At 32.4% G+C, this 17,922-nt stretch overlaps 1 protein-coding gene across 1 annotated transcript; it reads left to right on the top strand.

The window, feature by feature from the left end:
• The first annotated feature begins 821 nt into the window (after nt 1–821).
• Nucleotides 822–16,893, top strand: LOC111416669 (endoplasmic reticulum metallopeptidase 1-like). The gene is made up of 9 exons (XM_071197987.1): nt 822–1,027; nt 1,098–1,815; nt 1,878–2,177; nt 8,734–8,960; nt 15,448–15,628; nt 15,683–15,876; nt 15,927–16,079; nt 16,142–16,347; nt 16,403–16,893. Exons 1-9 carry the CDS (start codon nt 884–886, stop codon nt 16,872–16,874), a joined length of 2,595 nt encoding a protein of 864 aa, XP_071054088.1. The 5' UTR covers nt 822–883; the 3' UTR covers nt 16,875–16,893.
• Nucleotides 16,894–17,922: the final 1,029 nt, after the last annotated feature.

Here is a 17,922-nt window from a genome sequence, read left to right as displayed (position 1 = left end):
CTAACCCTCCAGAATATTCCTCGCCACACCCAAAACTCACAGAAATTATTATATTTACACGTTTCTGCAAATAATCTTAGTATTTCTAGTGACTGAATAAATGAAAATATTTAAATTTCCTTAATGTAGTCTTTTCTTAGTTTTTTGTATTGTTTTTAGAAATATATAGAAATTGTTTTGTTACAAATTTATTCTTGATTTGTTAAAATTCTAAAACGCTATTATTTAATTTTTATTATTTGATCGACTTTACGTTTTGCTTAACATTTGGTTCAATACAAATTGAAATTATTTTTTTTTTTACTTTTATTTTTTTTAATGATAACGCGCAAATGAAAAGGTACTTGAGTTTAAGTACTGCTTGCAAGTATGCACTCATCTATTTTAAATTCAATATACACTATTAGTTATTTTAAACGTAAAAGTAAATTTAACGGTTGGACAATAACATTAGTAAATATATGTAAAGCAATTAACAAAATAAGTTACTACTGATTTATACTATAACAGCTACAATTATAACGAGTTTACTCTCTCAATGGATAGACGAACTAAAACAAATGACCAGGGAGAATTATCAAAAAAATATATGTATTATAAAAGATATGGACATCAACTAGCTATTTTTAATCTTTCCTGTTTATCATACTGTCGTCATTCAAGATAGAATTCGTTTATTTGAATCGATTATCTTGGCAGGTGTTTAATAAAAATCGTAATCGCACCAACGGATCTTGCAGGAGAGTTGTACAAAATGAATTTATTGTTAATGGTATCTACTTATCAGATAATAATTATTGAACTTGAATCTACATTGATTTTGTGATTATATGTTCGTTTTAGTACATTATTGTAGTTCACAGCTGATTTCAAAACGAGAAAAATGTGTGCGCAAAGACATAAAGAATCCACCGGAAGAATTTCTTATTTTTTTGGTTTAATTTTAATCGCTGTCGTTGGTGGATTATACGGAATTATCTATGCTATAGATCACACTTTACCAACACCTTTAGAATTATCTGATGAGGTATTTAGACATATTAATTATGATGTAAATATTAATGATATCTTAATAATTTGAGTTATTTTTAATGTAGGTTGATAACCCAGAAGCATTTATTGCAGAAAGAGCTAGAAATTATTTAAAAGATTTAATTAAAATTGGCCCAAGAGTTACTGGTCATGAAAATAATGAAATATTAGCGGTAGAATATTTAATAAAAACGATTAATAATATAATCGACAATAAACACATAAATCAAAAAATTACATATGATGCTGATGAATATTCCGGATCATTTTTCTTAGATTTTAAACCAAACGGTGCCATAAACGTTTATAAAAACATACAAAATGTGGTCGTAAAAATTCATTCAAAAAATGATTCTGCTCATAGTGTTCTAATTAATACTCATTTTGATACAGTTCCAAACAGCCCGGGTGGGAGTGATGATGGTATAAATGTTGCTATAGCTTTAGAAATAATTAATAAATTATCGAAATTGGAAGATAAACCGACACATAACATTGTATTTTTATTTAACGGTGCAGAAGAAGCCGCTCTCTGCGGTTCTCATGCTTTTATAACTCAACATTATCTGGCTAAAGAAATTAGTGTTTTTATTAATTTAGAAGCAACGGGAGCAGGTGGCAAAGAAATATTATTTCAAACAGGACCAAACGAGCCTTGGCTGTTAAAGTACTATGATGTTCCACACCCGCACGCAAATGCTGGAGCGGAAGAAGTTTTTCAAAGTAATATTATTCCTTCGGATACGGATTTTAGAATTTTTAGAGATTATGGTGATATTGTTGGTTAGTATTTTAAATTTTATTATTAATTTTTATTAGTGTTTTATTAATTTATTTATTGTTAGGATATGACTTTGCTTATTATAAAGATGGATACAGATATCACACAAAGTATGATTTGGAAGAAAATATAGATTTTAGAACTTTTCAACACACCGGTGATAATATTTTGCATTTGGTGAAAAACTTGGCGGAAGCAGATGAGTTGACAGATCCAAAAACGGAAGGTGGAAAAACGGTTTTCTATGATGTTTTTGGCCTTTTTTTTCTTAATTATAGCATGGAAGCAAATGTGATTTTCAATAGTCTTTTGGCGTTATTATCAATAACTTTACTTATATGGGCTTGTGTGAACGTACAATTAGGTGAGTGTTGAATTTCAATACTTATTAATCCAGATGTTACCAGTGACTTTTTAAAACCCTTAAAAGCTTTTTGCGTGTAGTTTTCGGTGTGCAAAATCCACGTGCAAAAAATCATGTTTACACGTGGAGTTCAACCGGAACTACAGTTCTAGTGAATAGTGTGTGAAAGTAATAATTAGACCTTTACCTTTCTTTTTTGTGCTTCATCATGTCTAATTGGTGGTAAGTATAAGTAGTTTTTTATGTAATTTTTATAAAAAAAATATGCGAACTTATTTAATCAGCATATATAAACATTAAGGTTATATATGTAGGTTACTATGTAGTATGTAATATTTTTTTAATTAATGGAAAGGTTCTTTAGAACTTCCCGAGATACCAAGAAGAATTAGAAAATTTTGATTATACAATATTCCTACCTGAAAATGCTAATTGGAATGTTACTGATAAGAATTTGGGAGAAGAGGATGAAGTTCTGCATACACGTAATGAAATAAATGAGTGATGAAAATTCTTTGTTTTCATTTATAAAAAAGAATGCAATAATAACACTAATTGAATGCACTTACGCACTAATCAGTCTATAAAATTAAAAGGATAAAAGGTTGGTCAAACACTGACTCTTATAGTGGTCAATTATCAAAAAATGGAAAATTTAGCAAATATGAATCAGCTTAACTTTTTTTAGTACCAATATGACAACGAGTAACTTCGTTGTCATTTTGGTGAAGAAGATCTTCAAAAGGCTCTCGATGCAAGAAGTAGAGGTTTATCTTATGAACAAGCAGCCAAGATGCTAATAAAAAAAATAATATTTATTTATTTAATATTTATTGTGTGTCACCGATTGGTTTACATTCGTCAAAAAAGAAATACAGCTCGTAACATCAATGATAATCGTGATAGTAGTACAATAGTAATTCACACCATTTTTGGATCGATCCAGTCGGATCTTATTTGATCGGATGTGTCCACACTGCCGTGTTTGGCACGCATGAACTTGGTTGTTTTTTACATATTCAACTTAATTGTTGATAAAGTGCTTCAAACATTCCAAGATATACAGACAAGGGAGTGTCAAGCATTTGAGCTCTATAAAAGCTTCCTTACAGTTTTCGCGGTAGTTTAGTTCCCCAAGTGTTCTAATAGCCCTTCTTTGAATGCTAAAAATCCGTTTAATAATGCTCGAATGACCCCAGGCTATCAGTCCATATGTGATATGCTACTGTATATACGAGAAGTATACGGTTGTACACGCGTGTGTGGAAACAGAGACAGATAGTTGCCTCAACAAGAAAGTAGCGGAGCTTAATTTACCGGCAAGTCTATCCCCGTGTACAGCCCACGTAAGACCTTGATCCAAGTATAGTCCAAGGAACTTACAATCAGTTGTAGGCTCATCGCTTCGTCCCTTGCGTAGGGTGAAGGTGAGATTTACTGTCTTGTTTTCATTTAAGCTGATATTATTGCTACAAAATCAATCTTTAGCCAATTCTAACATATGGGTTCGCTCCATGACAGCATTACTCAGAATAGAATTTCTGCTTACAAACGTAGTGTTATCCGCATATAACACACATTTGTCTCCTCCAATTGAATCCGGTAAATCGTTGATATATATAAGAAATAGTACAGGGCCCAAAATGGAACCTTGTGGAACACCATACTTAATATCTCCAAGGTCAGAGAATTTCTGATTAAATTTAACATATTGTTTTCTATTTGACAAATAGGATGATGTCAGTTTACAGGCCTTAGGAGCAGATTGTACATATATAGTTTTCTTAAAAGAATCGTATGGCAGGCACAGTCGAAGACCTTCGTCAAGTTAACACAAGAAACACTGCAGAACTCTGAACTTTCAAAGCAGTCGACGACCTCTTCCATCAATTCTAACAGCGTCTACTGTAGATCTGCCCTGTCGAAAGCCAAAGTGTTGTCTAGAAAACAAGTCATTAAGCTCAAAATAATTTATTAATCGGTTTTTGAGCAAGTGCTCAAAGATTTTAGATAATACCGGCAATGTACTTATGGGCCTATAATTTAATAAAAGGGCTTAAAAATTGGCGTGATACAAGCCGTTTTAAATGTGTCTGGAAAAATTCCCTCTTGTACACACCGATTCAGCAGTGCAGTCAGTGGAGTGATAAATAGATTGCGTACTTGTTTCACTATTGCGACATTCAAGCCGTAGCAGTCATAGGACTTTTTATTTTTTAATCCTGTAATAGCATCTCTCACCTCCATCCTCGAAAAAACACCAAACTCAAAATGCTCATTTGTTGAGACTAGGTTCATCAAATGTCAAGGGATAAAAAGAGAAAATTAGCTCGTACTGCATAGAGCTCCTGAATGATACATTTTTATTCTTATTACTAGATTTAATTGTTATTTCTGGAAATGCATAAGATGAGGTCTGAGCAAGATAGTCAGTGAGAAGATTAGCTGCAGTTTCAGGGTTAATATTGGTATCAATTGCAATATGAAAGCTGAACGACTCCACCATGGAATAAAAGTGGTTTAAACCCTCGCTAGTAATTTTGTTTACTGTATGTGTTTGTATGACTCATGATGTGGGATTTCAAAAGTAGCATGTAACCCTAGGTGATCTGAAATTAATAGGTCCGCAGTTACAATTTTTAAAGTTGTCGCCAGATTAGAAAAAATATTATCCAGACAATTTCCGAGCCGCATGGGATTACAGAAATCAGAAACAAGACCGAAGCAAGAGGCTAGATCCGCAAAACAAGAAACCCTACAATCGGTCGTTCTGATGAAGAAAAACTTTTGGTTGAATGGTTGTTCCATTCAGCAGATAGAGGTTTTCTTGTTACACAAACCCAGTAATTGGATAGGATAAAAATTCAACTTCTGGCAAAAGAGTTAAAACGGGATAATATTTATAACTTCAAGGGCGAAAGGCTAGGATTGGTTTAAGGGATTTTTATCGCGAGATCCTGAAGTATCTATTCGATTATCTGAAAATCTTACTGCATCTAGAGCTGTCACCTAGAGTGTCACAGAATCCTCGTTAAAGCGTTGGTTTGCAGAAGTTAAATCTTATTTGGTCACTAAAAATTTATTGTATATATTGAATGATCCTAAGAGAGTTTTTAACTGTGATGAGAGCGCTTTTTTTTGAACCCGAACGAGGACATAATTCTTGCAAAAAAGGAGAACGAAATATATATAATTTTGTTGGAAACGATTAAAAAAAATTCTTACAGCATTGATTACATACAATATTGCAGGAGATATTGCGCTGAGAAACTGCTATGGTAGTTTATGCTTATATATGATTGACAAAAAAAATTGTTGATAAAGTGCCCGAAGATTGGAGAATAGGCAGAACGGATAGTGGTTAGATCAGGGCCATCTTTTTTTGAGTGTATTGCATATATTTTTTTTGATGGGTAGTTAAGTCAAATATAGAATTGCCTATAATTTTGTTTGCAGATGGGCATGTGTCATATCTTACACTAGCCGTGAGCCGATTTTGTAGTAAGAATCAAATTATTTTGGTATGCTTGCACCCAAATGGAACACATATTTTACAGCCGTTAGATGTTGGTTTTTTTTGTCCATTAAAATCGAAATAGAAACAAGCAGTCCACAAATGGAAAACACAAAATTAGGGTGAAAAGTTAAACAAAGAACATTTTGCTCCTGATTTAAAAGATGTCCTTGACAGTATTAATAATAAAGAAACAACCCTTTTAAATACTTTCAGGGCATAAATACTTTTGACGAGAAGCACATTAATTTTAAAAAATATTTTAAAGAAGACATTAATATTTTCTCCATCGAAAATAGTCCAGTACAAAACAAAGCCTTTGATCTTATACAATATATGGAGAAGGAGATGAGACCAGAGAAGCTGAAGAGTTTTCAGATAAGTGGAAATGTTTGGGAAAGATGCACAGAAGAAGACACAAGTTCTGCAAAATCTGATATGATAATACCTCTGGATGAACATGAGATCAAGTTCTTATCGAGAAGTCACAAGAAAAAATCCTATTAAAGTCGATTGACCAAACCCAAATAATAGATGTTTCAAATTTGAAAAATGGTTATATTCGATCCTTTAAAACCGTTGCAAGAAAGTACACCACAAATCTCGAAAGAACATGGGCAAGAACATGTAGCAAAAAAAAAATAATGGGTGAAACAGACGAAAACGTTACTACGCTTTTTAAAAAAGCATTGTTTTGGCCTGATAAAGCTAATAATAAATCTGTAAGTATAAAGAAAACATTCCTACAGTTGCATCATCCCTGGAATGGCAACATTACCACTTAAGAAAGGAAGAGGCAAAAGAGCTACAAGAAAAGGCAAAGGAAGAAAGAAAACAAAAGAGAACAAAAAAATGAACTCAAAGCCTGAAACTACAAAAATACCAAAACGAGAATTGAAGTCAAATTGTGTTGGGAAGTAGGAGAGTACTGCATTGTGGAATATAACGGTTCTGAGTTCCCTGGCGAAGTTTTAGAAAAAAATCAAACAGCAATAAAAGTTAAAGCGTGATGATGTTTCGTGGTATGACTTGACCAAAGGTTTTATTAAAAAAATTCAAAAACCAAAGCCAATTAACAAACGGGTAATTTATGAAATTTGTAATATTAAGTAAACATTTTGCTTACAAAAAGGCTTGTGTATTATATTTTGGCATTTTTTTTTTATTAATAAAACGAGCTTAATATTTTGTCGTCTATTATTTAAAACATAATTGCTTGGCATTATTAACTTGGGCTAAATGCGAAATACAGTTTACCTTTTTAATTTTAAAAAAATATATTACTTCATGATGTTATATTTTATATGTAGGGTGAGTAACTTTAAATGAATCAGATGTGTATTTGATCATATGTTGATCATGTTATTTAAAGGCACAGAGATCTACAAAACTAATATGGCTCGGTCAAACACAGACATTAAAAAATCTTTAACAGGTCAAACACTAATGCGTTTACCCTAACTAGTAAATCCTGTAAAACGGTTCTTTCGGAAAGAGAAAATGAACATTTATACTACACTACCGAACATGATAAAGAAATACAAAACAAACAGTGTAGATGAGGCCGCCAAAATATGGATTGTTCTGCTGTAAACTTAACATTAGTCAATTCGACAAACATTACAAATTTATGTTGGTGTCTACGTTTAATAGCTTGCTATACAACATCTTAATTAAACGAGTAAACCTAACAAATTAATATTAAGAACCGGTAACAATATTTAAAAATGGTTAAAATTGATTTGATGAGAAATAAAGTAGTAAGTTTACATGGCACGAGATAGTGGAGAAGTATTGTCTTCAATGTAACATAAAGGGTTTTCTAATAAGAACATAACAATTTTGTATTTTAATAGGAACGCACCTGTAAATAATGTTTTAAATAAATTCGAGTTGAAGTACTCACTAACAAGGCACCGACCAAAGTGCCGAAAATGTCATAACCACATATGCTTCAGTTAAAAATGAGCCAAATCAGTCGATTCTATGCCGTTCACAGGAATTGAGAATTTCTCAAACCACATTATGTAAATTTTACGGAGAGATCGTGGGAAGATTAAGTTAACTCAACAACTGAACGCTGTATATTTCAATGACACAATGGGAGGTGTTAATCGCGTAGATCAACACTTAGCTAAACATCCAATTTCAAGAAAATGGGGCAAGAAGTACAACAAGAAGATTTTCTTCCATCTTTTAGATTTAGCGTTATAGAACTCATTTCTGATTTACCGAAAAGGAGGAGGAAGCAAACGCCACTGGAATATAGGATATATAGTATGACAATTCTGCATCCCTAAACAAGGTGGGTCGACCTTCCAACGTTCTTCTATCTCAGAGACTTACCGAACGGTATTTTCCTGAATGTTTTCTAGCAACTAAAAAGAAAGAAAATCCCACAAGGCAGTGTATGGTCTGCAGTAGGATGCGCGATAGTCGTGGTAAAAAAATGGCGGGAAACGCGATACCATTGCCGGATTGCGATGTGTCTCTAAGTGTAACCCCATGTTTTCATGTGTACCATGTTGTATATATGATTTTCGTTGTCATTGTTATCTTATGAGATACGTGTTTCTCACCAAAAATGGAAATTTTACAAATTTTATTCAAGTATTTAATAACTTTTAATATGTTTCACTGTCGGTTTTTCATAATACTATCTTCACAAACAAGTAAGTTCTTAAACAATTTAAACTATAGTTAAATATATCAAAATTTCTCGTAGCAAACTGAAATTAGCTCTGAAGAAGGTTAAAATTAGTAACCGAAAGATAAGCAAATTTAAAAAAAATTGTTCGGAATTTTATTCTCACCGTCCACCCTGATTACATTATCTTTAACTTGTAGTTATCCACCATCGGGATACTAATAACTCACCCTGTATAACCCTTAGCCCATACATATATTATGTAATACTTTTTTACGATTTCACAGCCGGTGTTATTAGATAATATAATTTTATATTTGATTAAAATTTTCGAATGGATCCCCCAAATAAATGTGTTAAAATATCTGTTAAAATAAAATGTTTTTTATTTTTAGGAAATCTAAAAGTGAGTCTTCTATACATCACGATGCTAGGTTTCGTAATTTTACTTGGTTGGTTCTTGGCTACTGGGATTGTTTTAATCGTAGCCGTCATTTTGGATGCAACAAATAGATCTATGTCTTGGTACAGTTCACCGGGAATCATTTTTCCTTTATACGTCGCCCCCACATTTGGTTCCATGTTAATAACTACCATTATATCAAATAAAGTTATCAGACACGTAAGTTATTATTACAAGCTATATATCTATATTATTTATAGTCTTCACTTCTTTTATTCAAAAGTATAAGTTTACACATTTTTTGGACAGGACCATTTTATAGTTATTTATTTCTGTTCTTTTATTTTATCGCGTAAACACGGTGAGTAAATTGTGTGAGTACGGCTAGTAGCGCACTAGCGACTTTATTGTTGTGCAACTTAAAAATCGCTCAACTAAAAAGTTGCCAAGAGATTAGCGCACCGCGCACTATCGACTAACCCTTCATCAGTGTGGTGGGGTATGACATACCCCACCAACTATTATATTTTTCCAAATATTTTAAAATATATTACTAAAAGCGTCATCTAACTTGTAGTAGCTGGAGAAAAGTAAGTTGTTAGTAGAACGTCATCTACATTATAAGGCCAGGCGCGCACTCGCGACTTTATTGTTGGCCAACTTAAAAATCGCTCGATTAAAAAGTTGCCATTAGATTTCCGCTCAGCGCACTATCGACTAGATAGTTGCTGCAGTCTTAAATTTCAACATGGACGCTACTGATGTAGCATGTGTCTGTGCATTGATTATCAAAAGAAGAAAAAGGAAGAACAGACGTTTTTGGGTTCATCCCCTCATTAGTCAGCGACTGTTTAATGGTCAATTTTATAAACTGTTTGAAACATTGAAGGACCACCCCATGAAATTCTTCAGTTACTATAGAATGAGTTATACGAGTTTTAACATCTTACTGACTGCAGTTCAAGATCGTATTGTACATCAAAATTTGGCAGTTTACTTGAAAAAGGACAGTTAAATATACCAGGCCCAACACTGCTACCAAATGAGGAAACCGGAACTGTCATGCCGTTTATAATTTTAGGCGATGAAGCATTTGCTACTTCAGAACATATTCTACGTCCATATCCTAGCAAGAGTCCGTAGAATGGTGGAGTGCTCGTTTGGCATATTAGCTGGCAAATGGAGGATACTGAATAGGCCATTAGATACCAGTCTTGAATTATCCGATATCATTATAAAAGCATGCTGCATTCTCCACAATTTTGTTAGGAAGCACGATGGAGTTTATTTCGAAGATAGTTTGTACTAATGTCATTTAGAGAACATGAATCCTGTTGGAACAAGAGGTACCGTTAGAGGTATTCACATTAGAGACTATTTTGCAAAATATTTCACCTCTCCTCAGGGAACTGTTCATTGGCAATATGACAAACTTTAAATAAAAATGCCAATACAATATACAGGCTGATTCAAAAGTATTTGGCTAAAATGAAACCCCATGTGGAATAACCAATTTTAAGTCGAAATGAAAGAAATTTTTTTTTCGATCGGCTCAAAGTTTCATTTTCAGTGTTGGGTGCAAAACTGAAAGTTTTATAAAAACAAAAAATAGCTAACATTTCCGAAAAAAAAAAATTGAAATCGAAAATAAAGAATAATAATTTTTCTTTTCTTTAATTAGCATTCGTTCTTGAAATATTCACAAAATCGTTTATTCTGAGCTAAGGATTTTTTTGTGTTTGGTTTTTATAAAATATTCAATTGTTATACTTCAACGACTTTTTAAAAAATAATAAAACTTTGAAGTCGATTATATCAACTTAAAATTAGCTATACCACATGGAGTTTCATTTTAGCTATCTTATTTAGCTATCTTTATTGTGAATCAACCTATACACAATTATGTATCTACCTTTTATAATTATAGAATTTATTTAAATAAATAATTATATAAAGATATACTACCTTTTTCTGTTTTCTCAGCACCGGAAAGATTATACCAGTTCTCTACAAATTTTTCAAAGTTTTATTTTTTCGTTTCGAAATACAATTCCAATAAATGCTCTCGTAATTTACGAGGCCAATACAAAACAATATAATTTCAATCGGCGGCAGTTTCTAAAAGATCTTGGTTTACAACTTATAACTCATGTTAAAGAAGAAAGATTACAGAACAAACGACTGCCACGTGAGCTCCGAACCGATTTACAAGAAAATGTTGGTGAACCTAGTTCTAAACAGCAGAAAACATCCAAAAGATGTTCCGTATGTCATCTTTTGTATCTTCCGTATGTAAGAAGAGACTGAACAAGGAACACCGTTCGTTCAATTTAATGGAGAAAATGGTCCACATGGAAGTTCCAGATACAAATTGTATTGAAAGCCAATGGGACGCAATAGCACAAGAACAATTATTGTTCTTAACACCAATTATTGGTGTGTCGCATAGAAGATAAGCCGTTGAATCGTGTGATGTCATGTCACTGCTGCGGAAATGTGGGAAAAGCTTCGTACAATTTAAAAGAATAAATCACAGGTGAGTGTTCACTTATTGCAATAGAGTTTTTTTAGTCTTACTTCCACAACAATTACAATTTATGAGGAAAGAGGTATTGCTGAGCTTGTATCTGCAATTGAAAAGATTCAAAACTGTCTTAAAGAACAAAATGAGTCAATTAGTACCGGGATGGTAATAGCAAAGATACTTATGTCTTTAGCGGAAGGATTAAAACATTTTGTGTCAGCATGGGAGTCTACCCCGCCTGAAAAACAAATACAACCAGAATTAATGTCTCGGTTAATGATAGAAGAAGGAAGAAACAGAAAAGGAGAAACTAGAACGGCGTTAATGTGTAATAACAAAAGCAAAACGGTTGATTGCAAAAATGAAATAAAATGTTTTAATTGTAACATGAAGGGGCATATTAAATGAAACTGTCCTGATTTAAAAACAACAGAAAGGAAGGAAACATGTTTCCTATGTAAGAAAGAAGGCCATTTAATAAAGGACTGTCGTTTTAAAAAAAATAAATGTAAAGATGGCCAAAAGAACATAGAAACACTAGCGTTAATGGGAAATTCAACAATTTTGCAAGATATGGAAAAAGCAGCATTAATTGGTGAATCAAGTAAAAACGAAGATTGGTGGTTAGACAGTGGAGCCACAGAGCATATGTGTTACATAAAAATGAGATTTAAAGGGATAAATCAGTTGAAAGTGCATAGATAGGTCAAAGCTGGAAATGGATTAGTATTGGAAGTAAAAGGTGTAGGAAAAGTTGAAATTCAAGTGTGGAATGGCATCAGATGGATCAAGACTGAATTGTGCAATGTATTGCTGGTTCCTGAATTGGATGTAAATTTGTTTTCGCTGAGTTCAGTTTTGGATAAAGGTTTGGAGCTGAAAGCATTTAAAAATAAATGTAAAGTAGTGGATTCAAAGGGTCAAACAAGAGCAGAAGCTATAGGAACCGGTAAATTGTATAAAATGAATTTCATGGTTGAAAAAAAAGGAAAACAAACATTAAATATATGTTATAAAGTGGAATGTTTAACCAATTAGCACCAAAGGATGGCTTATATTTATTTTGATGAAGTAAGAAAGGTGTTAAAAAGAAATTAAATCCAATATGAAAAGGTAAGCAATTTGTTTTGCACTGAATGCTTAGCAGGCAAGCAACATAGATTACCTTTTGCTACAAACAAGTCAAGGGCAACAAAAATAGGTGACCTGATTCATGCAGATATTGAAGGTCCTATGGAAGTACCATCATTAGGAGCTGCAAGGTATTTTTTATTATTAAAGGATGGTTTCTTGAAGTATCGGGTGGTATATTTTCTAAGAAATAAATCGGAACTGGTAAAAAATATCGAAACATTTTTAAGGATGACAGAGAGCCAGACTGAAAAAAGATTAAGTGTTTATGAACAGACAATGGTTTGGAGTTTGTGAATGCAGAGCTAAAACATATATTGGAGAATAAGGGTATAATACATAAGAAAACCTGTCCATACACACCACAACAAAATGGAAGGGCTGAGCGTGAGATACGTACTTTGGTGGAGGCAGCAAGGACATTGTTACATAATAAAAAATTAAATAAGCACTTATCGGCAGACGCAATAAATGCAGCGGTGTTTATATTGCATGGAACAAGTAAAGGTGGTGTAAAGATGAAACGCCATACAAAATATGGACGGGCAGAAATTACTATATAAAAATGCTAAAAGAGTATGGGTTTGTTGTGTCTGTCCATATACCAAAAGAAAAGAGAAGAAAGTTAGACTCAAAGAATGAGGAAGGAATATTTATAGGTTGTGATGATACGGTAAAGGGTACAGAATATATTTTCCCAGCAAAAAGAATGTGGAAATGCACAGGAATGTAGTGTATATACCAATTGAACTTAGTAAAGATAAACTGGAAAATAACAATACTCAGGAACAAGTAATAGTAGTAAATTTGAATTTAAATCACGAGACTGAAGACGACATAGTTGAAGATGTGACCAGAGATGAAGATGGCATGGAGGAACAATTTGAAGAAGAAGGTCAGAGGTTGGAACAAACTAGAAGGGGGAGAGATGATAGAAAACCTAATGGATGGAAGATTATGACACTAGCTTTTGTACTGAAGCAGAAGAACCGATGAGTGTTGAGGAACCGATAAAAGATAAAAATTGCCAAAAATGGAAAGAAGCAAAGAAATTTTGAAGCACCTTTCAAAATGAAACCATCTTTTGCAATGATTGCAACTAATAAGTATATCTGCATTCATTATAGAGTCCACATCGCTGGCAGTGCTTTTTAATGTTGACTGAATTTTCTAATAAATAAGTCTGCACCCAAAGTCGATATTGTTCGGGATCTAATTCTTCAGTATTAGTAAATAAGTGATTGACAATGCATCGACGATTTATAATATTTATAAAATAGATAATATACAATCCACAGTTTATGCTGTTTGATTGTTTTGGATATTTATAACAGGTTGCTAATTTCCATCCTTTAATGCTGATTTGGTTATCACAAGTTTTTGATCTGTTACAAACCTGGAAGAACTTTATTATTAGTACCTTTTGATACTACACAATTTGCTGTCTCTTTGGAAAACAAATATATTAAAATTTTACCATTAATGGAGGTAATTGAATATATTTTGAAGCATTGGGCTCTTCGTTTATTGATGTCAATAACACATCGGCGTAGTCATCTATATGATAATCACCTTCCGTTTTAGCTTCCACATTTACTGAGTTAGCGGAAAAACTTTACTCAAATCTAAATTTTTTGCAACCTTCATATTTACATCGCTCATACACTACAATATTTGTGTTATACCCTTTAATTTGTTTGCGTGAACCTTTAAATATCAAAATATGAAAATATACTTAAAATTCTCTGCACACCAAGCAGGGCTTAATTCCTCAGCCTTAATATAAAATTCAAAAATTTTTAAATCATTATACCTCTTGTAACATCTATCCTGGGACACACTGTATATAAAGAATATAGATCAGTTAAATTGATAAATATTAAACGAAGAGACAAAGAACAATAATTCAATTTAATTTTTGTTTTTGATACAATTTCAATAATTTTTATTTATTTTTGAATTTTAATTCTTAAAAATGTATAGTTTAACACAGAATAAATAAAAAGGTAAGGGTTGATAGGTTGTAAAAAAATTAATAAAATAGTAAATTAGAAAAATAAATTGTAAATTTTGAAAGCCCACCTTGAAAATTGGGCAAGATGTAATTTTTTTGTTGCCATGATTAAAAGGTTGCCAGTGCGCGCCGCTTTATATAACTCAGTGTTCCATTTTGGTGATTTTTAAGTTGCCGCAACTAAATCGCCAAGTCCTCAGGTGTAACTCAAAAATTCTAATTACATTTTCACAAAATTTTTATGATCTTTAATTATTTTATATTACCTAGATAGTCTAGATAGAAAACAAATTTATTATTAACAGACTTAAAAAACTCTCAGATATAATTTAGTGTCAGAATAATAAAAGTTTCTTTTCTATAAATTTTGGTTTATATGTTTGTTGGTGTTGCTCACAAAGGAAAACAACATTTTGGTGTGAAACGCCTTTTCTTAAAGAGAGTTGTTATTGGTCTAGAGGTATAGTTGATTATAAGCTGCGTGCAGAAGTTATTTTTTGATTGGCATGCTGATAAGGGTATAGAAGTATCGTCAATTAGCCTATCCAACATATGCAGAAGGAAAGCATAATCTTGATTCCTATCCATTTCATTACCCATATGCGATGTATCGTTCTTCTAACTCTAGATTTAAGGGAGGATTTTTCCTGACATCAAATAGAGGGAGTGATTTTTGGGTGATCATTAGAATATTAATGATGATTAAATAATTCTATGAACGCTACTATTTGCGATGAGAGAATTTCAAAAGATAATAAAATAATACTACTACTGCCAATCATAATTTTTGCCAAAATTTCAGGTTTTTGTCTCAAAAACTCAAAATGTCTCAGCAGTTTTTTTTATTATTGTGTCTATTTATTAAGTTTTCATTAACATCTAATTATTTTTTAATAAGTAAAACTAATTGAAAAATAAATTACTTAATTTTGTAGAGAAAGATTTTTATTTATATCGGTATTGTTTCCCGTGACTAGAATATGAGCAATACTTTTGAGTAATTTTTCTACAACATTCTCTTAATATGTCAATTTTAGAAAACGTTAACATTAACTGGAAAAGTTATAATGCAAGCTCACGTTATCCGATTAATATGGACTTTACCGCTGATTGTAACTACCGTTATGGAATTAAGGATTGGTATAATGTTTATGTTTGGAGTTTTCTTTAATTCAATAGCTTTGCTTATTATACATTTGGTGGATATTTGTAAACCGAGTAAGTAATTTTCTTGATTTCCTAATACTTTTAAGTATAAAATTCTCTTTTTAGAATTAACACCAAAATTATGGCCTGTAATCTACGTCTTAAGCACAATCATTCCCAGTATGATTATTTATTTATATGCCCATCAAGACGTTGCTCTGTTCACGCCAATTTTCGGTAGATTTGGATCTGGATTAAACCCGGACATACTCATGTGTCTTTTTGTAGCTTCTTTTACTATGATAATAGGTTCTTATTACGTAAGTTTTGTTATTGCCTTTAAAATTTTAAATAAAAAAATAAATTGTAGATTCCTTTATTCACATTCATTAAAAAGCCGTGGTATATTATTTTGGTTCTATCCAGCGTTTTTTTGGCTGGAATTATTTTAGCTTACACCCCTGTAGGATTTCCTTATAGATTTAGTGAATCAAATCCAAAGTTACAACGATATTCGATTTATGTGAGTACCTTTTAAATTTATTTACTGTATTGTTTTGTTCATTTGACTATCTTATTTTTTAGCACACAATGAGAACAATTAAGGATTCTTCAGATTCCATAATAAAACAAGATACCGGATTTTATTTCTATAAAAATGATAGAAATACTCCTCATAGTATTGAAGGGGTAGTTTCGTTTATGGAGAAAGCTACTTCCGTTGAAGATGATTGCGAAATTACGCTTGGCTGTGGATTACCAATAACAAATTCAAGAAATATCAAAAATATGTTAGTTTCACTATAGCTTTTTATATATTTATTTTATATTTCTAAATATTTGTAGAGAAAATAGTGTTTGGATCCCAGCAAAAGAACCTCCATTTCCATGGACTTCAAAATTGAATTATAAAATATTGTCCAATGAAATAACGCCAAAGAAAAAGCAATTCTCAGTTGAAATAGAAGGTTCTGATAAAATAGATGTTTATCTTTCGATTAAAAAAGGCTTTAAGTTGGTTCAATTAAATTTAGTGGATGAGATTCCTTCGAATTACATCGAATGGAATGACCAAGTTACTTATTATTTGGCTTTTGTTTATGGAAAAACTGAGTCGAGTTTTTCATTTTATTTCATCGTTGAAACGGAATCTGATTTTTCAATACCCTCCGTTGATTTAGCAATAACAACTAAGTTCGTTCATGATGATTCATTCATGAAAACGAGTGAATATGAAGAATTTTTGGCAGAATTTCCAGAATGGACTGCGATTACTGTATCGGGTTGTGCTCGATATGAAAATATAGTTTTAACTTAGAATAAAATAATTCATATAATCCTTTCTTATTTATTTCCTAAAAAAATTAAAATACCAAGCTTTTTATCTTTTCCTATCTTGACAATTCAGAAGTAATTATATCAATAAGCTAGTACTACACATGTAATAGAAAAGAGATATAAACTTTATTTATATTCAATACTCGGTAAAGCTTCCACGTGCGGTTGGAGAAGACACATTTGATTCAATTCAGATCTGGACTCTCGGCAGATTCATTCAGGTAACCCCTATATCACCGTACTAGTTAATGATATACCTCGGATTATTGGTCCACATTGTAATACTGCCATAACGTAAAAAGCAGATTGTCATCTAAAATTGTGCAGTAGGCGTCGGCGTTGAACTTATCATGAATTGGGACCAAGGGTTCCAATCTCATCTCTTATAGTAATTTCTTATATACACAAATTACCTGTGACGTAGCCATACCCATCAGACAACAAAGCATGAAGTTTGAGATATCTTTATAAAACAGTATAACAGTAAAACACAAATCCATATACCTAATTATGTTAGTTAAACTTAAGATTTCATTATTTATTTTCTAAAAAAAGGGGTAGTAGAGTATGTAGGTGAGGCAACTTAATACACTTTATTATTATTATTATGATTGCTGCCGAGCTGAGGAGAGCGGCCCCTCTCGTTACCGTGACGTATAAGATCTATTGTAACTTTAGCCCTTCAAAGGTTTAGGGCAAATGTAGGTCCTTGTTGAACCTTAGTATTGTCCTGAGGTCTTGAACCTTTATGTCGGTAGATAACAGGGGAATTTTACCGAAAATGTTGAACAGTATATGTTCAGCAGTTTCTGACTCGTCGTTGCATAGTCGACAAGTTTGATCCTCAGCTTGTCCAATGTGGAAGAAGTGGTATTTTAGGGGCGCATGGCCGCTCAGGTAACCTGAAAGCGTTCTTAGATCCCCTTTGCTGAGGCATAAAAGCTGTCAAGTGGTCTATAGCCACGTTGAAAAGTCGGCAGATCGCAGCCAGTCTGGAAGGCGAGTCGCTGACTATAAAGGCGCTAAGA

Source organism: Onthophagus taurus, chromosome 7, assembly GCF_036711975.1.
Source record: "Onthophagus taurus isolate NC chromosome 7, IU_Otau_3.0, whole genome shotgun sequence".
NCBI classification, from domain to species: domain Eukaryota; kingdom Metazoa; phylum Arthropoda; class Insecta; order Coleoptera; family Scarabaeidae; genus Onthophagus; species Onthophagus taurus.
The sequence above is the reverse complement of the archived record's forward strand: the minus strand, read 5'-3'. Positions and strand labels throughout refer to the sequence as shown.